Genomic DNA, 23,871 nt, shown 5'->3' with positions numbered 1-23,871 from the left:
GATATAGTTACTAAGTGATGGAATGCTAGTCGCTAACTTCAGGGTAATAATTAGTATTTTTTATAGCATTTTGTTCTGTCATGCATTTTGGAATTTAAAAAGTATTGCTTTGTAACTGACACATCTCTTAATTCAGAGGTTGCACTTGTTGAAATCTGTCATCACTTATTTTAGCTATAAATTAAGGAAATAATAGGCTTGGTAACAGCTACTGATTTGTGGTCAGAACAAGTTTTAGAGACCTTTTAACTGTGAAAATCAGAGATTAGTTAAAAGGAAAAAAATAAGGTCAATTTTTGTTGCACACAAACTCACAATAATGCTTTACCTTCCACACCTTCACCTGTGGATTCTGTGCTCATGGTCTGCATTTACAAGGGTATAGCATTTAAAAAACACTTTTTCCTCTGCATTTTAAATGTCTCTAAAGAAATCTACTCTTTTGCTCTTAGTGTCAAACGTGCACTACTGTTGTCTGAAATTCTTCTGCTTGGAATATAATTTGATATATAGACATCACTACTGGAAAAATACATTTTTCACGGTAGTGGACAAGCTGTTTTCGTTGCTTCTTATTTTGTAACAGCAAAGAAGAGAGGAACTTGTTGCTCTCAGCTTACAAGCAGTGACTGCCAACTTTTACTGCCCACTTGCTAACCAACTTGTCCGCAGCAAGTCACAAGTTTGAATACACAACTTCTGAAATGTCAGTATGAAGCAAGAGTGCATTTACGTGCATTATGTACAGCGTTTTGAAGCACTTCAATCTGTAAATTATGTTGACTCGTTTTTCATACAGTATAGTTAGTTAATCTGTGTATATACACCTATGCACATATACTTCGGGATTCAACAAACCCATAGTAAGTATAGAAAATGAAACTGGTTACATATTAAATGTGTTAGAGCCGATAGAAATGTACGTGCCTTGTGTATTAATTGATACTGTAGCTGTGGTACTGCTTTTGACTGTAACTATTAAACCGTTGAACGAAGCCCTAAGAAAGAGGAATGTTTTCAGAGAGCAATTCAATGGTTTTCTTGGAGGCCAGGCAGGAAGGGTATCAGCAGGGTTATCTGCACATATACACAGACTGCAAAATGGATGTTTGTGTGTCCACTGATTATCAGTAACTGTTTAACAACATGATCGTTTTGTTTAATGACATGTTTAATACCAAGCTTCTTGGGAGATTCCTGCTCTTGTTTTGGTAGATGTGTAACTTCACTTTTTTTAGAAGTCAAAGAGAATAGCTTCCCGTTGGTTATCGGGAGCGATTATGTTGAAGAAATATCAAAGGTCTTTTGCCCAAAGTCTTTGACATGGTGATTGCTGGAATCATGGTTCTTGCAGGTGATGTGGAAGGACGGGTCCCAGGCAGGCATGTCAGGATGTCCCTGCTGGTTCAGGAGCAGGCATTGCTTGTGCCCACTCCAGAATATCCGCACACAAGGATTCGACAGCATCCAACCGCTCGATTTGCACCAGTTTGGTTAGCAGTTCTGGGATGCTGTAACCTGCTGTGCTGATGCGATCAAATAGCTGCATGCCATCTGTCATACCACCTATCTCATCCCTCTTCAGTCCAAAGCTCTCGGCAAGGTGGCGCCACGTTTTCACTATGGCTTTTTCTGTGTTGTAGGTGGAGCTGAGCATTCGGCTGGTCTTCTCCAGGCAATCAAATGGCAGCTCCGTAGGGCTCAGACCTGCAAAGTGAGGTGTTTATTGCCAGATGGCTCTGTGCATGAGTCTTGACTATTCAAGACACTTATTAAAGTACTACAGTATATACTGTTAGCGGTAAGTACAGCTAAAATCTTTAAGTGATAGTCCATGTCTAGCTCCAAAGTTATTCCTGTATATTACCAAATTAATTCTTCCTAGTGTCAGTAGGGTACAATAATTGGGGTAGAAAGTTGTCTGGGAAAGAAGTATTAGATGGGTTGTATGAATTCCCATGGCACTGCCCCTTCCTTCAACAATTTACTAGCTGTTAGAAAAAGTGTATTGCAACCATATCCCTAGTGAGCAGCTCCATTAATACACCTCTGCACGTCAGGCACAGTGTTTGAGCTCAAGAGACAGCTCTGACCCTTCCCTGAGTCTGTCACCAGCAGCTGCTGTAACATCTCTGTAATTGAAAGTTGCCCTTGCAGGAATGTGAGGAGTGAGGTGAGGCAATGATGCCAGATGCTTGCAAGCATAAAAGTCCCTGCAAGTGCTCGGTTGTCATCACTATCATCGAATCTCTAGAGAGGATTTAACATTCATCCTGTGGGGAAAAAGCTATTTTTTCCTGGACATTTTTTCTATGTACTCATGGTCACGGAATAGAGGAGAGAATCAGCTACAGCATTTTTCCAAAACCAGTCTTTTGCTTCTGTAGTTTCCTGCTTCATGCTCAACAGCAGTAACTTGGTGGGAGATAGAGCTCCCTGAACCACAGAAAACTCAAAAGCACACGCACACACATGTGCACCAAGTGTGTGTGTGGGGGGGTAAATACAGTCATGTCTTCTGTTCTGCAGGGAAATTAATTCATGTCTCTTCCACCAAAACAGTCCAGGTAGTCAAGTGGTAAAGAGGGCTGAAACACTTAAAACACTGACTTACTTGGAAACTCCCTTGTTTGTCATGGGAAGTGGGACAGCATTTAGAGAAGTGAAGTAGGTCGAGACTTGTGTCTAAAATACAATCCTGACCCTCCCCAAATCACACTTTCATATTTGGAACTAATTTCTGTCTGTTATCCAAGGGACTAAACAAGTAAACAGGTTTCCTCTAGACGGGGAACGTGAGAGTGCTTCTCCGCAACTGGGTTGGCGTGCGTGCCCCAACAGGCCCCAGCACTGCCCTCCCGGCTCTCCGGAGGGAGGGAAGGAGGCAGGGAGCGGGGCCCTGCGCACGCCTGGAGAGGAGCCGTGGCGTGCCCCAGCCCAAGCCCAGCCTGGAGAGCTCTGGGGTCAGGCCACCACGGTGCTTCCCGGCAAGCGAGCACAAATCTGCCGACAGAGTGTCTTCTCTGGATTGGGACTTCCTCCTTTCCATAGGAAGGCAGAGGCCTTTCTTATTTTATAGCAAACACTTGTGATCTAATTTTGTGCTGTTCGTATAGGTGCAAGTTCTGTACACTCACCTTCTGCAACGTCGCATACGTTAGCGTACACGTCAAGTATCTTTTTCCTTCGACTTTGAATCTAAATGAGAAGATTTTTATTTCATTAATTTTTCAGTCATGGGAGTAAACAATTAGCAGACAGCAGTGGAAAACCTGTAGGAGACCCTCATTTCATGGCGCTAGGGGTTATCACATAATGTCCTCAAGGATCCCTTTTGAAGATTAAAAGAAAAGGACACAGCAATTATTCCGTGAAGCATAAACCTATTTCTGATTTCACTTTCTACTGCTAGAGATCTTTCCATCTTCTAGTCTTTTTTTCAGATCACTTACTTTTCTGCTCCAAGTGTTTATGCATTTTATTTCTCTTTCAGACTGAAGCAAACTCCTGACAATGAAGACAAATTCAATACCACGCACGCAGGCAATTAATGCAGGGATGTTCAGGTAAACCAGGACAGGACTGGCCACAGGGAATTAAATTCAGACTGAAATTGCCTTATTCCAGTAATCTAAGAGGACTGTAGAGGAGGGGATCTTCCTTTCTGTCATTTGACATAGAACTGCTTAGTGCATTACTAATTAAACGTATTTTCTTCCATGATATATTGCTTGGTTGAATCTGAAACATTTTACAGGTAGATAAAAAAAAAAAAAAAATCAGTGAAGCTTTGGACAGGGAAAATCTGAGGTCCAGGGTGCTCGAGTCATTTTTGACAAGAAAGAAACTCGGACTGAAAACCTGACATTTTCCAAGCTGAAAATGGACATTCTGATATAGTTTCATTTAGCAAAAATATTCTCAGGGTTTGGCTTTGGATCCAATGTGGAGTGAAAACAAATGTCAAAATGTCATGAGTTCTCAGGGACTGGAATTGTCATCCCTCTGCCAGCTCTCATTAGGACTGAGCTTTCTGAAAAGCTGTCTTCTTGATAGGACTCTAGCATTATCTCCACAAATTCACCACTTTCCACTGCAAACCAGGCTAGAAAAAAGTTCATCTTTCTCTATTTTGTTTTGTGGAAAGATTTTCCCCATTTTATTTGGGCTCTAAAGGGCAAGGCACATCACTGAGTTGGATTAATAGACTTGCGGCTAGAGACCACAAAGCGGCTGCTCCACCCGAGCGAAGCCTGTCTCCCTGGCACAGACGCCGTGCAAGTGTGTTGTATCGCAGGGCAATGCAATGGAGACACTGATTGTCGTTCACATATTCTTGGTATACTTTACATGTGCTTAATTGGTTGTGTTGCTATTGTAGGCTTGGATTAGCTGTTTCAGAACCTTGTAAACAGAAAATTTTCTTTTAATGGGATTTATTAAAACTCCCTAAGCAAACTATTGGATGCTTATTTTCATTCTCCTCTCATTTTTAGGGCAAGAAGGGAGGTTAAATAATTCCATGCCTATGAAGAATTATGCAGCATGCTCTTTATACCAGAGCCAGAAGATGAGGGATTTGTAAAGCTTATGCTGAAAGCAAACATTTAAAGTTGAGCCTGATGATCCTCCAAGTGGTAGCTCATTGCATAATGGGTTTTGTTTTAACAAGGAAGGAGCAGACTTGGATAAGTGCAGGCGTGCAACTTTCTTTACCCTCATCCAACAGCTACTTAATACTCCTTCCTGTACTAGAAATGTTACTTAATCTCCAGCCTGAAGCAAATTACTTCTTTTCTAACTTCTGGCAACTGGCTTAATTGTGAAATCTTAGGTATGGAGCGGAATGTGTTGATGCAGTTTGCACTTTCATTGAAAACTTTGTCTTCAGCCTTGTCAGCAGGCTTCAGTCCATGAGGAGTATGTTAGACCAGAAGGTCTGGAAGAAATAGTTCATGCTTCAGATGTGCTTATGAGCTACCTATCTAAATCACTCCGGAGAATATATCTATTATATATGGTCTTTAGAAGGTAAGCCACTTCTTATTAAATGTTCTGACTTCATGCATATGCAACTTCTATTATCCAATTTCCAGGCAGTGCATACAGAAGTATGATAAAGTTGGATATTCAGCCAGACCTCAGAAAGCTGAATTTTAAAATGTGAGCATTGGAGTAGTAAGTTATTTTCAGATGGTCATAACTGTCTACAACTAGAAAAACATTTCTCTTGTGTTGAGACTGTGTGTGTCTGGTCTCAGCTGAAAAAGGAGCTATTTTAGAAAGTTTGATCTGAACCACAATTTAAAACATGAAAAGATGCATTTTCAAACCTTTTTATTCTTAAAAGCTATATGATGTTTGATATTAATGATGTGATTTTGTCCTAGGTATCACCATTTTAAAATTATTTTTGAACTACTAAAAACATTAAAAATATCTGAGCAGACACTTTCCTTTTAAGGATAGTTTCATGTTAATATAAACTAAAAAGTCATGTGGGTGAGGTGTGACCTTAACTATGCCTTGAAATACTCCAAGTGAGATAAAACGCCCTGAGCGGTACACGCTCAGCAGGAAGAAGTGAAGGCCTTCCACAGCAAAACAAACAGTGGATTTACAGTGTCCTTCAGAGCACAGGAGTGACCTTCAAAGCACACGTGTGTTTTTCAAAATTATACACGAAGACCAAGCACAGCACCGGATATTACTGACAAGTCTATGGCGTGGAAATACTGATGCTACTGGGTCAAGGCACTCAAATGCTATGCTGCCGTATGAAGCCAGCCCTGCGTTATTTTTCTGTCTTGGATTTTCTGTGGTAAATGTAGCATCAGGGTTAGTTATATTAGCATTAGCTATATTGGGGTTTTGCTGTTATTTGTTTTTTCTTTCTTTAGACTATAAAATGTAATACTCAAAAAAGCAAAGTTATTACTCCTGTAGAAATTTGGTTTTCAGCCCTGAGCAACCCAAATTATTCTATGATTCTATGATATACATACGTATATGCCACTATGCAAAGGAGATTCTATAATAAATGTCTGGAGACGCTCTTGTAAATTGGTCTGCACTATAATGCATTTTGGGGGGGGGTGATAGTTTGTATGTCGTTTTCTTAAAAAAAATCCACCACAACACAGAAAAATCCTCTCAATTTTTAAACCTCAAAATAGCCTTACCCCAGTTGATTTATTGCTTGTAGAAGATTTATCTCTCGCCAAATGCACTAAAGATAACAAGCATCTCTCTGGAGTCCCTTGTTTGTCAACTGCAGCTTCTTCATCACTATCCATACTACGACTTAAAAGTCGTTCATTCTCAGAAGAGGCATCATTTTCACTGTAAAATGAAGGATGTGGTTATCTTAGGGAAGTCTCTCGTGGGTTGACTCCAATCATCTCCTTTTTGCTATTCTAGAGTAATGGAATAGAAGTGTTTTCCATTTTTTAAAATGCCTTTTCTCTGAAATCCTGTGAATGTAACTTCATTTACCTAGCCAGGGTGTATGTACAATACCCACCAAGTTACACAGTCATGCATATCTTGCAAAAATCCTTTTAAAGAGGGATTTTCCACTGAGGACAGTGTTTAGCCCACCTTAATCGTGTTACCCAGCCAGGTTTGGCCACCAGGCAGACACAAGGTGAGGTGATTATCACACTGTGCCACCCAGATGACGCTACGCTTCCTTAAGACCCAGAGCAGCTATTTTCGCTCCTCCTGCCTGGAAGTGAGGGGGAACACTCAGATCCCCAAAACTGACCTCTCAAAAGAGGAGATGGATCCCCAAGAGCTGATGAACTGGTCACGGAGGGAGTGGGGAGGACACAGGTTTCTCTTTGGTAACATCTGTCGTACTCTCTTAGAAACCGGAGGAGGAAAAACCTACTAAGGCATCTAGCCTTTTCCCTGTGGCAGCAAACCACCAGCACACCCATGTAATTCCCAGTTCTCGCTGTAAAAGGTTGAAAGCACAGGGGCAGCACAGGGGTCTGAGTGGGCTGTGACCTGGAGCACGTAGTGCTCAAAGTAAGGTTTTAAGATAAAGTGGCCGTGGTCACCTCAGCTCTGCCAGAAACTCCAACAGCTGCGACTTTCCCATTGATGGGTTATTCCTTGGTCTGATAGACTTGAAAATCTTGGTGCTAATTACTTCTATTTTGTTCTTTGTGTATTCCTGTGTACCAGGATGAATGGTGACTATGTCCTTCCCTCACTTCAGTCAAACTGGAAGTATGTTTATCTTTTACCCACCTTTTAACAGCCTTAGCTGGAGTTGCTGTAAGTTTTTCAAACTCTTCTTTCTCAGAGAATATCACAACATTATCTGTAGATTAACAATTAGAGAAATTTAAATTGGCAATGAGTTTCCAAACCAGTGTTTTGTCTCAGAAGCTGGTTCTGCTGGCAACCTTACTGCAAACATAAATCTCTCTGCTACCTTTTTAATTGCTATCAGAGGATTAAGTGACATTCTGGAAGTATAAAAACTATTATAGACAATTCTTTAGTAAAATGACAAGGATTTTATACAATTCAAAGGAGAAATTGTAATTATGAGAAATGCATTAAGAGCATTTAAGCCCAATGTTGTCTTGGACAGAAAAAGCAAAACTAGAGCAACTTATACCTTGCACTTCTTTTTTCTCTTCTTGTGTGTTAGCCTGAGCTTCGACATTTTTTACTGAGTGGCTCTTGCAACAGGCTAGAATATAAAAATATTACACTAATTATTCTCAGAAGTTATCTAAAAATAGCATTTGCAGCTAAAATTTCATGTGCTGAACAATTACCTTGAGCAGAGGGTTTTGTTTTCACAATGTAAAACATGATGATGAGGACAATGGCAATAGCCATTATGAAGATGGTAGACATTGCAATTATAAGAGCTGTAGCTAGATGTCCTTGTCCTGAGAGATCTGCTGGAATAAACAAAAGAATATTTTCGTACAGGAGCAACTCAGGATCAGAGAACAGTTAACAGTTTTCAGTCTGCTCTACACTTACAATTTGCATACTCGTTTAGTTGATCTGAGTCTTGGATACTTGTTAAGCATTGAAAAACTTACTGCTATATCTCAAAGGCAAACTTATTGACAGTTTTTCAAAATTGTGACACTTATCCTGCAATAACCAGTTAACAGTATTCATAAAAATACTTGATGACACAATCCATCAGATACAAAGGTGTAGGAAATTATATTATCTGCTAATGATATAGGAAGCGATACGTAAGCAAGAGTAGCAACTCTCCTAACACTGTATTCTGTAAAACAGCATTGAAGGGGAAAAAAAAATAAAAACAAAAAACAACAGGATGAGAGCTAAAATGGCTGTTGATAACTATGGCAGCCTCAAAAGCTTTGCAGCAAAAAGGAGAACGTAATGCATATGTGGCAGGACTGATGTTTTTCTAACCGAGACTTAAAATGCAGCATGGCTAGAAGAGAAGGTGAATTTAAAATAACATATATGAAAAGGTATTCAGAAGCAGAATTTGGATGCAAAAGCCTAGAATTGAAGAGCCACAAAAGGATGCAGAAAATGACAGATATGCTAAAATGCATGAAAACTTAATTTTTTCTGAAAACATGATCCTCACGATCATGTTTCCAGACCATACCGGGCAGATCAGCATTGTCAGTGCCTCATTAACTGCATCTTTCCTGTTGTGTCTTCTCAGGTTCACGTATTTTTAAAACCTAATAATCATGCTGGAGAACTGTTTGTGTTAGCTCAATAAAAGACTGGCCATATTTGTGCATTACATTATTTTCACCAGTCTAAGCTAACCTTTGCTGAGGCATAGTGCCATTTCTGCATGGCTACAAATAATGAGCTGAATTTATTGCTGGCATTACTGAGTACAGTTCAAGTCCACTTTAAGTCTATCTGACTAAAACAGTGGTGCTGATTAACGAAGAAATAAAAATTCATTCTGAATTATTTTTAATAGCAGTTTTAGAAATCTGGAGATAGTGGCAATGAAATTCACAATAGATATTTTCAGTTTGGTTGATGCTATTTTCAAAACAAACAGCTACTAAATTAAATCTGTGAATGCAGTCTTACCTTTGTGGGCATGCTGGTAAGGTGAGAAAGTGCTTGTGCCAGAGGTACTTGGGAAAATGGCTGAAATGCCAGAGGTAGCCCCCGCACCTGCAATATAAACAGAAATGCCATAAACTTCCACAGTTACTTTGTCCAGTCAAAGCAATAGCTTGGCCCAAGTAAACAGAACCTTCACTTAGCCTGACTGCATTTCTATATCATGTTGAAAATTGTGTTACAGAATACAGTTTTGCATAGCATCTAGAGGAAGGGGAAGAAGTCAAAGCTCCGGAATGGTTATGAACTTAGAAGAAACCCAAGCATCTTCAGACACACACACAGGGCCAACTGTTATATATAGATTCCCGTATTACAGATCTGTCCTGGGTAGCAGAAAGTTTTCCAGGATCCAGTTGTTGACTCAAACTGTTTACAACCCCCGCTCCATTATTTGCTACTGCAGACCCCATGTCCCAGCTGGTAGACTCATCAAATCAGTGCTTCTCACAAGCATCCTTCACTAGCAGGATCACTGTGAAACTCTGATGGTATGCAAACCCTCATGATGCCACAGGAAAACCTAGGAAAGGTGACAAATAATAGTGCTCAATGCCTTTCTGTTCCATGGAGCTGTGCTATCATAAAAGGGAATATTATAATTTCCTGCAATCTAGCTGGGCCGTACGTTTCTTGTGATGTCCCTGTCAGTCCAAATCTATATTCTGAGGGGGGAAATCCACAAAAACAGTGAAATGAAGAACTTAAAGGAACACTTCACGCTGGCAGAGGTGTGAGATTGTCCAATAGCGGTTTCCATGTCTAAATTCTACAGTTAAGTTTAAAAGTTTATATTAATCTTTCAGATGGTGTCATACACCAAGTTTTCAAAGCAGTAAACGGAGTCATAAGTTAACATATTTTGACAATACCAGACAATACTGCATATTATTGGGAATAAGGCTGTTGATCGAAATGCTGTCATACAGGATGGTGTTGGCACAGCATTCCAAAATGGAATAAAAACATTAAGGTTGGGAGAAAACATTCTCTTCGTTCTCAAATAATCTTTAATATCATTGGTAAGCAGGTTATACAAACAATTACTATCAACAGACACCGAAAAACATCTTCTGGCTTGGAGGGTGTATGAAATCCCTCCTGCTTTGTATCAGCTATCTCTTGGAAAAAGTCCAGTGATAATTAAATTCAGCAGACCTAAAGGCAAAAGACTGTCCCAGTCATCTGGTAAGGTGCACACAGGCCATGGCTCCGCAAGCTAGTTTGGCGACTAGAGTAGCTGAGAACTAACCGTGCCATTCTTCTGAGCCAGTAAATATTATGAGAAATTAAACCCACCAGGTAAACTTGACAGGAAATTAAGCAGTCTGGAATGGTCGGAGAAATGTTCCATGGTTAAGAACAAAGCAATATACATGTTCTTCAAATTAAGAGAAATGTTTTATAAAAAGAAAAAAAGTATTACCTAACATAAAACGTGGCTGCATGTAGTGAATGAGAAATGTACACTCTTAAAGTGGCCACAAAGTATGAGTTGCAGATGTCTTCAAGAGAAATTTTCTTTCACAATGGTAAAACTTCTTTCAAACCTCACTTGTTGGAAGGAAATGGATTCATTTATTATAATTGCCTTTTTTTTTTTTCAAACTGAAGAAGTGTTTTCATAAAGTTTTAAACATACTAATTTGTTAATTCAGATGCTTTTCATAATATGTAAATGACAGGCAGATTACGTAAATCTTGCCTCTGGTCCCTTCTCTGTGCCAGACTTCCTTCTAAGAAGAATTAGTTATGAGCTCCAGAAACTGCAATATAGCCGTAGAGCACCTAGGTATCAGTAGATAAAGATGTCACCTTCATGTGATGGACATTAAAGACAGGTAATTCATTAAATTTTCAGCAGTTCTTTACAAAACTGAAGTGAATCACCCTTGGTCTCCATCTATATATTTACTCATCATGGCTGGACAATGGAGGAAATTTAGTAAATGGCCAGTGCTGTAGCCCAGTACTTTCCTTCATGTCCACAGCTACCCAGCTTACGCCTAGTCTTGCAGTCCCCCTGGCAAATCCAGTTACAGACAATTGCAATTCTGTGCAGTTCTTGCAAGCTGCAACAAGTCAATAGCTTTTCTTACGCTGCCTTTTAGTTAACACAGGCAAGCCGTGCTGCTTTGTCTGCGTGGAGGTTATCTAACAAGCTTCAGCTCGTCTCCTCCATAAGCAAGTTTTATCAAACTCTCCTCTCTTCCTTCATCTGAAATATGTAGTCATTGAAGTATTTCTGCCTAATCAACCTTTCAGTCGTTCGGTATTGTTAACCTCATGTTTTTCACCTGTCTGTGAAAAGAAGTAGAGCCTTCCAAGGTGGGAAAGTGGGAAGTCACGCGGCAGCACGTAGCACAGGAACGGTAGGGAGGAAAGTCATCCTTTCTTCATTCAGCATCATCGTCACGCTTCACCCAGCTCTACCCCGCATCAGGATATGGCGCGTTGCCCATGCCATGCACGCACACACGCACACACACACACGAGCCTCTCCCGTGCACAAGAGTGAGCACCTTCAGCTCCAGAGCCTGCATGCAGAATTTTCTTTGAGTTGCATGGGACTGGGGCCACTTTGTTTGTTCTGTAGTGCCTGTCGTGGCAAAATCAAGGCTGGTGCTAGAATGTGATGGCCTTTTACGTATGCCTAGGTGGGAGTTAGTCGTTATGCATATTTTAAGCCTATTATCAAATTTAATAATTTGGCATATTCATTATGAGCCAAGATTTTTCTTTAGATGTGGCTTAGAAGAAAATGCCAATTCGTGCACCTGCACTACAAAAGGAACCAAAAATGCCAGCTTCTGCAGAAGTTGGGTTCGTATCGATTTTGTGTGAGCAAAAAGAAAGAGAACCCGTAGCTGCTGCTTTTTCCCAGTCCAGCAGCACACCATGACTGCAATGTCAGTGGTTCCTGTGCACATCCAGCTTTGCATCCCGATCACATTATTAATTCTGGTTCCAATATAGATGACACTTACATACTCTATATAAAAACATAGATATAGTTCAGGTAGAGACATCCTAAGGTGCTACAGCACAACATATGGAAACAACTCTATTTTAAGCACAAAAAAAGACTGATGGCTGTAATATAGCTGTGCAAAAGAGTGGTTTATATTCCTAGACACCTGTAAGTAATATTGTAGGAATGTGATAAAGACATTAGGAAAGAAGTTTATCACTGACGTTTGGTCAGCTTTTGCTTTATAAATGTTTTTATTCCCAAATTGTAGTTTAGTTATAACTTTCTTGGAGTCTAAATAGAGTTTCATTTAAAAAGCATACTTGTTATTTAAAAGAAAAATTGAACTTGTATTCACATTTGAATGTTTGGGGTTTTTTAGCTCCAAAGATAGCTTTAACTTAAATTGCTGTGCAGTCAACCTTTTGTCCTTATAGTGAACAAACGCTAGGCAATAAAATATTTTTTTTTTGTTTCAAAGAACCTTTCTGCTTTATGTAACAGAACTGTTACAGTTGTTCATGTGTCTCAAGACAGATTTACAGTAAGAAGTGATGAACAAAACTACCAGATTTGTGAGAGGAGGAGGGCACAGGGAGGGGAGGTTTTACCAACATGCCCCCTTGCAAGTGTTTGTGAGGGAATAAAATCTGGTGCAGTAGGAGACCATATGCGCTCCTGACATATGTTGCTGTGGGTGTCAGCTTACTGGTCCACGCAAAGGACTGCTGCTCATAGCTAGCAACAGCTTTTTTTGAAGTTTATTTAATACTCAATGACATATTATAAAAATACCCAAAGTGTGTATACAACAGACTATCAGAGTGATCCTGAAATAAGAAGCGTTTTAAAAATGTCTTTGTGTATATATGTATCTATTTCATGCCATTGAGTGCAGCTTGCTTTCTCCTGATGCATCCCCCTTCTCACAGCCATGGTCCATTTATGAATGGCAATGATGCTCGTTACTGCCAGCCAAGCTGCGAGGGCCATCACTGAGACTGTTTTATGGGAGCAAAGATACAGCACACGCGCAAATAAATAACTAGCAGCCTGGAATATGAGATGAAAAATAAATTATAGTGAGTTGAAATTCAATAAAAGTAGACTGTTTATGGCTGACAAAGTAATCGTAAACTGGATTATAACTAAACCTAGTAATAAATAAAGACTTAGATATTTAGAAAACAGAGGTCAGAATTTTCAAATTAATGTAAATCTGTGTTTACATGTACTTGCAGGAAAGGTTTGGTTTCAGACTTAAGGAAACAACACTTCATATGGAAACCCTGTGTACTTGGAAAGTCATGGAAGCTGAAGCAGCAGTCAAAGCCAAGCCACTCTCTAAGGCGTCTACATATGACTTCGGTAATAAAACATTAACCAACTCTGAAAATATTGCAAACCACTAATAACAGAGCGTATCCTAGACAATGGAGGATTGCCTGACTGCTCTTTATTTTACTGTCTTTTATTTTCAGGGCACATACAGAATACTATAAGGAAGTTACTCTAATGTTTCCTGGAGCCACAGGTAGATAAGTCAATTAGTGTAGGTAGTTCTTAAACCAGGAAGATCATGAAGTAAATTAATTCCTGAGATTGAACCTTCTAAAAATGGTGATAGCAAGGTTCCCCCAGACTTTTATTTTCAATGTGGTCATTCTCGCTGTAAGTAACCACTACTCTTCAGACATATAAAAGGAAATATTTTATGCTGTTGTGCTCTCTGTAATGTCTTTAACTGTTTCATTTCTCTCTCATTTTATTTTGCCAGGGCAGGGAAGTGGTGATGATTATAGGCCACGTTGCCTTAGTCGGACATTTATTTGCATCTGTTATAGTTTTGTTTAGGATGCACGGGGAGCTGTAATCATTGCACAGTACTGGAAGGTCATAGGCACACGCTTCATGAATTACACCTACCTCCAGCAATTCGGTGTTATCATCTCTTTCTCTGTGCAACATGAAGGGGATAATTGCCGTTTAAACCCTACTACGGTGACTTCATAAGCATCAAAAGGCAGAGAACGGACCTGCAAGGAGCCGGTCTCCCATTTCCCCTGCGCCTTGGTGGCCAGGCTGCACAGGTGGCAGAAAGCTGCAGCTCTGCAGGTTTTGCAGCTCGTGAGCCTGGGCAGAGCGATGCTGCAGAAACCTGCAACATTTCCCACAGGCGGGTGGTGCTCACCGTGGGAGCTGCAGCTCCCACACAGGTGAAAACATCAAAATCATTGGAGTTTTCTTTCAGGAGAGCTGCACTGGGGCCAAGTGCCCTCCTGAGTGATACCTGGGCCCAGCTTTCACAGCAGTCAAAGCCAGCAAACCCCATATTTGCTTCTCAGATCCCTCCCCTTGAAGGTTTATGGCTGAGGCTGGCCAATTTTGTCCTAAGATTAGGTTCCTTTCCTAATATAGAAAAACCCTAAGGGGATGAGAATTGGGCTATACCACCAGTGAACAATAAAGCACTGCCTTCAACATTTCTCCCATTCCACATGTGAAGAGGAATGGGGTGTTCAGAGATCAAACAAAAAAAAAAAAAAAAAGAAAAGTTCGTTAGCTCCAGCTAACAAGCCTATTCATTTGTAAGCCTAATTTGAAACAGAAGGAAAAAAAGTCCCCATGTCGATCATATTACAAAAGGACAAAACTGGCAAGGAAAGAAAATTAGTGATATTACAAAGAATGGAGAGTTAAAGTAAAAATCTCTGAAAGAATTATTTTTCACTAATACAAGTGGTTTTGGCAGCAGGCTTGTTTGTGTTAAGCGTTTCCATTAATGAGGCTGAGTTCTCAGTCTTCAGTACACGGGTATGGATGTGACCTCCTGATTACAGCTCGTCACACAAAGCCGTCAGCGGGTTAGTCAATTGTTCCGTCTCATCTGTTTAGTTGGTTTTGAAGTTTTAACGATACAATAATAAAAATGATCTTTTCTGTTTCTAGATGCCGTTCACTCTCTGGTAATTAAAAAATAACTTGACTACATATGGTTTTGTTTGTCATTTTTCTTTCTGTTTCCTTTTTTTAAAATTTTTCCTAAGCCATCATCTGTAGGTGTTAGACTTAAAAACTTACACAGGTTGATTACTGCATCTGTTTTCATATATACAACCAGCAAAAAAGGTGAGAGGAAATAACAGTATTTTGTGCCCATGCACACTTATGAATATATACAGTCAATTAAAAAGAAAACCCTCACAATCAATTGCCAAAGTCCTCTAGATCAATAATCTGTGAGTGGAAAAGGATTTGCATATTTGATGTAATTATGTAAATACAACTTCAAAGTAAGTGTTCTTCAAGTTTTTGTAGCGGGGTTTGATTTTGTTTTCCTCCATCATTTTTGAACTGGAATGGCAAATATCAAAGTTTGAACAGAAGAGCAGAGTTAATATACATAAACTGATAGAGAACTGCAGCTGCTAAAAGGCAAAATCTCTTCCAGCAGTAACTGTACCTCTTTGCCAGAGCAGCAATATGTAGGTTTAAATTTTCTTTCTTTTGCATATGCTTTTACATTGGATAAAGAAAAAAAAAATAAACCACCAGAAACACTCCACGTAGTCAGAGGCCTCAAGTAACTCCAATTCCAGAGGTGTCAACAGAAAATCCAGCACCATTAACTGTGGGAAGCCACATCTTAAAGTGGTTTGGTGCTCATTACCTTCATTCTTTGATTTGCATAGGAAACCTGCCTCCCCTACTTTTTGCACTGCTGTTGTTTATCACAGAGGTCTCATAACTCAATTTACTGTCAGCAAGGGTCACTGATGGCTCATGATCTGCTTCATGCACAGCTGACGGTCTCACATCTTTGATGTTTTGGCATTGTGCTCCTCTGTGCTTAGCAGACCAGTCCTGAGGCCCCTAGACAGTCAACCTGAGGGAGCTGCATGCTGAGGGCCCAGAACTCTTACATAGGTGTCTCACAGTGCACAAGATATGAAAAATTGCAGTCTTTATGGTGATGTTTACCCTTTTCCCAGTAACAAAAACCTTTCCTGCTACACAACACACATCCGTATGCTCAGATATGCACAGCCCCTTCCCCGTACGTGCCCACTGCCCACAAGCTGCTGCTGAAGCCTGGTATTCCTCCCAGACTGCAGAACACTATTGCTCCCATCCTTCAGTCCAGAGAGAGTTTCAACACTGTAACCTGGCAGTACGTTTGCCTCAGTTAAATCTCTGACCTCTGTGAAATATCTCCCTCTCCTCCCCCTCTTTTCCATGCTATTTTGTGCTGTTTATGTCTCAAGTCCCTTCAGAGGAAAAAAAAATAAAGGTGACACAGACCCATCAAGGAATTTCTTTCTCATTTCCAGTCCTTTTTACATTAATATTTCCAGATGCTGGGACACGGGGTGTTCATCTTGTTTCCTCATCCATTTCAAGGTTTATTGACTGTGTAGGAGATGAAAGTTGCACAGCAGGCTCTTGGAGTTGAAAGCTGTTTGTTTACCCTTTGATCAAACCCAAATACTTCTTTGCTAGATATAATGTAACATCAGGCAAATTCTCTGAGCAGGTTTCCACGCAGCAGCACAGGTACCCTACTTTGCTCTCCTTCTGGCCCACTGTAACACACAGGCCAGGCACTTCCCCAGCAAGGTATTTTTCCAGCTAAGGAGAGCACCAACTCTGTCTCAGACCTAATGAAGGCCTGAAATGGGATTTATCTGTCCTCATTTTTCTGTCTAGAAGTGTAAAGTCACCCCCAGTCTCCTATTTTTAAGCAATTTGCCACCTTTGTTTCCTTGCAACCCATTGGGTCACCTTTCTCCAGTGGTATGCTGTATGCAGGACTGTTTGAAGAAAAGGCAGCCCTAGGGGAGAGGCACCCTGGCAAAGTTTAGGCTCCTGAACGCTGCTGAATGCTATTTTGAAGTCTCAAGAAAGGAACAGAAGATGCCTGGGACTGTTTGGAGTTCTCTAAGGCCTTCTGGGTCCTCCGCCATGAGAGCCAGAGGGGTGAGCAACGAGCGGCATTACACAGAACTTGTTCTGCATAGAGGAACCATTCCTACCAAAGAGCTGATATTATCCTTCATATGACAGAAACTGCATGCTCACATCAAGGGTATGTGCTCAGAGTTTGGAATTTGTGAACCTCAAAAAAATATGCAGTTGCGCAACACTGACATGTCACCTTTTCTTTGCTCTGACTGGTATAATCTGATGACAGTGAAACATGTGATAAAGAGGATTTATTTCTGATCATTTGCTAATACCAAATTTTATGCTGCCTGCCACAACAATAGTAAGCCTTTCAAGGGGTTCCTGTTGCAAGGCTGATTATCCACCTGGAGTACAAATTATTGCCTATGAATTAGGGAGCTGCCATTCCAAATAGTGTCCAGAAGTTTAGACATCATAAACCAAATTACCTGAGCTTAGTGATTTGAGGGATTTGGATTTTAAGAAGCTTTCCCACTTTTTGAACACTTGTAATCAAATGGTTGGTTTCATACACTTGATTAAAATGGTAATGTTTACTCTTTTGAGGACTAATGTTTTCTCCTACCTTAGTACCCAGTCAATTTGTCGGTTTATGCACCTGCCTAAATTCCTCCCAACGATAATATATATTTATTCTGTGTTTGTCAAGTTAAAAATTGCATGTGGTTAATCAGTTGTGCAATTCATACTTTCCTCACAGAACTAAGCACATTATACATAGTATCTGCCAGATACCCTAGAAAAGATACATTTGTTTTTTGCATTGAATAATAGCTGTAAGATCTTCTGGTAGTTCCTTGCCAGATCAGTAAGCTACAACGTTTGATATTACTAAAAGCCCACTTCAGCACGTGTTTGAGACAGACCATCAGGGCTGAGGACGTGATTCAATTCTGGCTATCGGCTAGCAGCAGGCATGGTTGTATTCCCACCAACGGGGCAGCCAGCCTGCACGTGCACACAGGAGAAGGTGTGTCCGCATCCTTTCCTCTTCCCATATACCCTCATCTCCCACCGAGGCTCCTAAGCTCATGTTTTCACTTACCTCTCCACCTTCTACCCATACCTTACATTCAGATCCTCCCTAGCACCCTTACCTCACCTCCTAATACAGACCTCATCTCACCAAAATCACGCTCACCCTGCCCTCGCCCACTCCTGCTGTCTCAGGCAGAAATGCATGTCTCAGAACCGGGTGGGTTTCTGCAGCCAAGCGGGGTGAGCAGCTTTCCAAGGGACCAGCCACTTTGCATGCAGACAGTTCAGGGAGATGCCTCCCCCCGGGTTGCTACCGCTCGCCCGGAGCTCTGTGAGGTGGTAATTATCCCCTGGCTCATCTGAGCTCTTGCACTTCAGGAAAGGTGGTAGCTGTTGATGACCTGTCCTTCTTTGAAGTGGCTCGCAGAGCAGCAGTGATACACAGCATCTGAACTCAGGCGTTGCTATTTATGTACACAAATAAATGCTCAGCCACTTTTGTGTCAACCTCTGCTTTCAAATCAAGCAGGCAAAATATCACAATTCTTTTTCATGATAAAGACTTTTAAAAGAACAGAGCATGGACAGGATTTTGGTTTTAGATGCATCAGGTTTCTCTGGGGGACTGCCCATTTTTCTCTGTTGTGTGTTTTTTTTTTTTTTTAAAGCTTTTTCTCCTGATCTGCTCCAGATTCTCTGAGGGAGTATTGAAGTAATTCATTCATTCAGAGAGAACCTCATTTTTCCTGTTCTTTTTCTCCCTTTCTTTACTCCCTAAAGGAGAAAGCAGTTTTCTGGGAGGTTACCTCTGCATTACAGTGCTGGTGCGTGGCTGTCCCTCCTCTCCATGGGTAAGCCGTTGCACACATATGGCATGCAAACAAACAGGTACTACTAGGATGTCACACACACATGCATACTTTTCTTTTTTCAATTAGCAAACTACAGCTTCTTTTGTCAATGAAATCTACAGAAGTAGCTCTCTTGTCAGTGCTGACTACTACACGCCAACATCAACCCTTGTATTACTTTGAAATCAAAGGATATGAAAAGGTGGGATGCACTTTGACTAGGATCTACAAAGTGTCCCACGTTTTCTTCATAGCTAAACTGCAACTGAATTTAAGAAATACACAGACTTGTGACTTCCTGTACCTACTTGTTAAGTAACCATAGTAAGTCCTGTATGGGGTGTCTTAACAGATGAAAACTGGAGCACAACTGAACAACAGCAGGTCCTAAAATCAAAGGTTCTGATCTCTCCTCAAAAATTCAGCATTTGCTCCCTATGTTGGCAAGGCTAGTTGGAAGCAGAAATTGCTTTACTGGAGACGGACTTATTGTTTGAACACAATAAACATCACTGAAAGCCTTCATATAGAGCTTCCAGATGATTCCAAGTCAAAACCAGATGAAATGCACAGAAATTGCCGAACACTTACATTCCTTGGTGTTAGGAGGCGCCAACAAGCACGAGTAGCAAACCATCCCATATATGTTTCGAGGTCTGTTTTCCAGCATGTAGTAACTGAAATGAAGGGCAAGATGAGGCAAAACAGTGTAAATTAATATGCTACAACTGAGCATGGTTCAGCAGCAACCAATTATACTGAGATAAAATAATTTTAAAAAAAATTTTATAAGCAATTTGATGCAAAGATTATTCTTTTTTTAAAACTGCCTGAATAGAGACAGTGTTTCTCTTCTTCCTTTCCTCCTAAAAGGCAATTAATCAACCATCAAGCCTACATGACAAGGCGTAGTATCATTGCCTAAAAGAACATTATTCTCCCTGCTGAGTTCAGACTGCAGTTTACAGCATGCCCTGAAATAAGATTTTTCAAAATAAGGGAACGCTATTTTTTGAAGCAGTAATCTTTCAGGCAAGACCACCAGTCGGATATGGTTGGCTAATTTTCTCCACAAATGCCATAAGAATAATCTCCTTAATGTTAGAACCAAATCTGAGCCAAATCAGAATAAAAATACAGGAAAACACTACCCTTACAGGGAAAGCCAGATTAGGTTTTACTGGGTTGTTTGTTTTTTTTTTTTTTTTACTTCCTTGCTGTATAGTTTCTAAGTTAGTCCTTGATAGTGGAATTGCAATGTGAAGGAAAAGTTTTTATGATTTGAACTTCTGGGCTGCCAATAAAGCTAGTGTTGAAATAAGGTAATTGGTTATGCAAGAACTGGATCCACAGGCAACCTAATGAGTAAATTACATCAAAACCATACACAGTTGATGTTATGGATATGTCTTTGCAAATCACTTGAAAATCACTACAAACTTTAATTAAGAAATTAATACATTCATAATCCATTCTATGTAGACAAGTACTCAACATAATAAACACTTTATGCAATGGGGAATCTGTTTTCTGCTCTCACGTACCTGTCTATGCATGTGCAGTATGTTTTTTTCTGGAAAATGTATGCATTGTTAGGAAATTACTGCTGAAAGTGTCCATCAAAATCAGTTGGTCATTAATGAATGACCCAGCCTACAAATAAGGGTCTAGGAAATGGCGTATGGAGAGATGCAAGCGGGGGCTGGGGGCTGGAGGTGCCTCAGAGAGCAAGTAAACTGAACATCGTTCCTCCTTTCTTTCTTATTGGTTTTAAAAGATTTGCCCTCACTCTTCCCTTTGAATGTCTCTTATGCCCCATCTGCCACTCTACCCTTCTCTCAGGACCAAAACTTCATCTTTCCACTCTTATGGGGCCTGCGTAACATTAGCTTATGAAGCAGTCAGTTAATAAATAAGCAGGAAATGACTACCAAACCACAAAAAAAGACTGGCAGGCCAAAGATACATACAAATCTATAAAGAAAAATACAGGATGGTTAGGATCCACAGTCTAATAGCCACGGTGGTTTAGGAAAGACAAACAGCCCTTCCGACAGTTAATTAAATCAAGCTGGTGGAATATTTCTTGGTTTTTGCCACAATGCAAGACGCGTAAAGAAAACTGAAGAGGATGCTCATGGCAAGCAACTGTCCGCTCATGTGCGTAGGAAGCTCTGCAGCTGCAAACATTAATGATTCACCCCTATTAAGTACCAGCAACAGAATTATGTTTCTGGCTACTTTGCAATGCACCAAATATTAAAAGTGATGTTGGAAATATCTGATTCCTTTATACCACTAACTATGGAGAAGAAGTGGTCCAGTAAAGAAATAATGAATTTTCACGGTGTTACACTTCTACTATGAGGCTCATTATTTCTCTTTCCTTAGTATTTGCCAGGGTCAGATTTTAAAGGCAAAATCCAAGAGTAAAGGCTAGACTGAAAAATGGACTTAAGTGTTTTCCTGCTTAACACCACGGTGGTTTATCTCAGGCTAACCTTGGTGGTGCCATGTCATACTCAGAGACTTGGTCCCAGGTTTAGGTCTACCCTCCTGCAAGGACCAGGGCACCTGGGACTGGAGGAAGATGTTGTCAGCAGGGAACAGTCTGCAGAGAGACAACAGGGAGGTGATGAGCACATAGGTGGAAGCAACTGCAGGGAGGGACTTTACTTCATTAGAAATTCACTGGCTAAACTTTTTCATTCAGAAAACAGAGGAAAGAGCTCATTCCTTCTCTTCAAACACCTCAGAGAAGAGAATTGAACAGAACCTGGATTTGCTGTAACCATGGACAAACACATAAAAAGGGGAAGTGTCAGTAGCGGAGGCATCTCTGTCTACATTTTAAAAGAAAATGATCCCTTTGCAACTCTACCATCTTGTGAGGAGACCGGGGACTTGCTTTGAGCTGAAAATAGGTGCTGGGACAGCCTGAGGGATATGTATCATATACACTTGGCCTGTTCTTACTCCTCTGGGGGTTTCCACTTATGGATGCTACTGAAGACAGATGACCAGGCTAGAGAGACCCTTGCTGTGACCCACTGTGGCTGCTCCCAGTTGGTCGTGATCTTAGTCACACTCCAGGAACACCTCATGGATCATCCCACTGAGGGAAATAGTCTGAGTTGCACCTAATTTCCACATTCTTGAACTGTTCTGTTTACCATGGTGGAAGAGCTTCTGGGCAGGAGCAGAGGATGAAGCCTGCAGTGTTCCAGGAGGTTAGGTCTAGGTACCTCCAGAGTTCACTGGCAGCTGAACTTTGGTTTTGAGGATCACAACTTTGGAGCTAAGCCTTTAAGTTTCCCCCTGGCCACAGTCTTGCAGCCTTTTTGTGAGCTTGACAAATGGTGTTATTCCTGTTTTATATGGAGGGGAACCTGGACACAGAGAAGCAGTGGATGACCCATGTTCTTGTACCAAAGGTCTCCTGCTTCCCTAAAACTAACCATCAGTAATAATGAAAAAAATAGAAGGAAAAATATATAAGTATCCAGCACCTATTTTAAGGCAAATGATAGAGAAAGGCACTTGTAGCCACTGGGAAAAGGCTGCCAGTTCAGTGGTGTTCTGTCTAAAAACTTTTGGTCAGAATGTGCCACGTGCTCATCTTTTCCTCAGGCTGCTTTACTGAGCTGGCAAAAAATAGCAAAGGGATGAGCTGCCCCTAAATATAGATTGCCACATGCAGGCTGTTACCTTGGGAGGGTCTGCAGCGCATTACGGAAGCACAGTCCTCTGAAAATGGAAACCTTAATTTTTCCCTCCCATTGACTCAGGGGCTCTTTGAGGATTAGCGCCTGGGCAAGGGAGCACTCTGCCAGCTGCCACTCACCCAGGTGCCTGGCTGTCCCTGTGCCAGCGGGGGCGATGAGGAAGGGTGGCCGGTCGGTCGGTGCTGCTCACCAGCTCTCTGCTCTGATGCAGGGGCTCTGCGCTTCCCCCACCATTGCACAGGAGCAACCTCTGGGGTCTTGAAGTCACATGAGGAGTCAAGGCAGCTTCAGAGCTTCTTTTAGCCTGTATTTAATTTACCTTGAGAATTTAATCCCTTTAAGCCTGGAGTAAGAGAATGTTTTTCCTTAACTGCTGGCCTTGCCAAACTACCCCAGGACCTGAGAGTCACACACAGAGCGGCACACAGCCAGACTCCGGCAGGCCAGTTTCTGCTACAGGTTACACCTGTGCAAACATGCTGTTTTGGGATTACTCCCCAAGCACCAGCTGTGCAAGCTGATTATTTTCAGCTAGCACCCTGCTCCCACCTGGGTGACCTCATTAGTCCTGACAAAATTGCAAAACAGCAACTGTGGCCACTATTTAACTTTCTTGCTCTTTATGATGTATGAGGGGAAGTCAAGAGGGAGCTCTTTGCAAATCACATCATCAGTCTGCTCAGCTGGCAGCTAAGCAAGTCCTTCTTTTTATTTGTAAACTGTGAAAATTTCACACAGACTCACTGATAGAATAAACCTGGAAGCTTGCAGGGCCTCTTTAACAGGGTTTCCTGTGCTATAAGTAGTGTGGGTTACACAGCATCTGCAAACTGCACAAAAGCCAAATGTCAGTAGGAATTACACTTCTAAACTAAAGAAGTTTCTGCACGCTGGCAGAAACTGAAAAGGTGTGTAAGGTGAGGCTGTGTTTACTTACCCTACAAAAAAAAATGTTGAGAAAGCAAATGTATGCTTGGGTTTCAGACTTTAAAAGGTAATATGGTCAAGAATATATTGCTAACATATTCAATGCAGCAATTGCTTTCTCACCGTTACCATCAGAATTATACTGAGCATAAGAGACCATTAAAAAGATGGACTTAATAAACAGCATCTATTTTAAGCCCCTTCAGCCAGCCCTGGAACTTGTTTTGACTCCGAACAACAGCGCACACAGCACATTAGCAGCTCCTTAGGCCCCTTTCTGTTGACTAGAAAGGACCCCTAGAGACTAAAATGCCTTGGTAAATCTCACCTAACAGCTATGTTA

The 23,871-nt window shown here is 41.0% G+C and overlaps 1 protein-coding gene across 2 annotated transcripts in view; it reads right to left on the bottom strand.

The window, feature by feature from the left end:
- Window positions 1–1,387: 1,387 nt before the first annotated feature.
- The window catches only part of EDAR (ectodysplasin A receptor), a gene marked incomplete at both ends in the record, with an annotated part of 62,184 nt that continues 39,700 nt past the window's right edge, over window positions 1,388–23,871 (bottom strand). Inside the window, 8 exons of one of the 2 annotated variants that reach the window (XM_082334477.1) lie at window positions 1,388–1,707; window positions 3,138–3,198; window positions 6,183–6,342; window positions 7,258–7,330; window positions 7,634–7,708; window positions 7,797–7,925; window positions 9,076–9,162; window positions 19,468–19,553. In XM_082334477.1, the coding sequence (XP_082190603.1) occupies window positions 1,388–1,707; window positions 3,138–3,198; window positions 6,183–6,342; window positions 7,258–7,330; window positions 7,634–7,708; window positions 7,797–7,925; window positions 9,076–9,162; window positions 19,468–19,553 (991 nt within the window). The remainder of the gene's footprint in view (window positions 1,708–3,137; window positions 3,199–6,182; window positions 6,343–7,257; window positions 7,331–7,633; window positions 7,709–7,796; window positions 7,926–9,075; window positions 9,163–19,467; window positions 19,554–23,871) is intronic. The other variant, XM_082334478.1, reaches the window with a different exon arrangement.

Source organism: Platalea leucorodia (assembly GCF_965183815.1).
Source record: "Platalea leucorodia genome assembly, chromosome: 2".
NCBI lineage: Eukaryota > Metazoa > Chordata > Aves > Pelecaniformes > Threskiornithidae > Platalea > Platalea leucorodia.
This window is presented reverse-complemented; position numbering and strand designations above follow the sequence as displayed.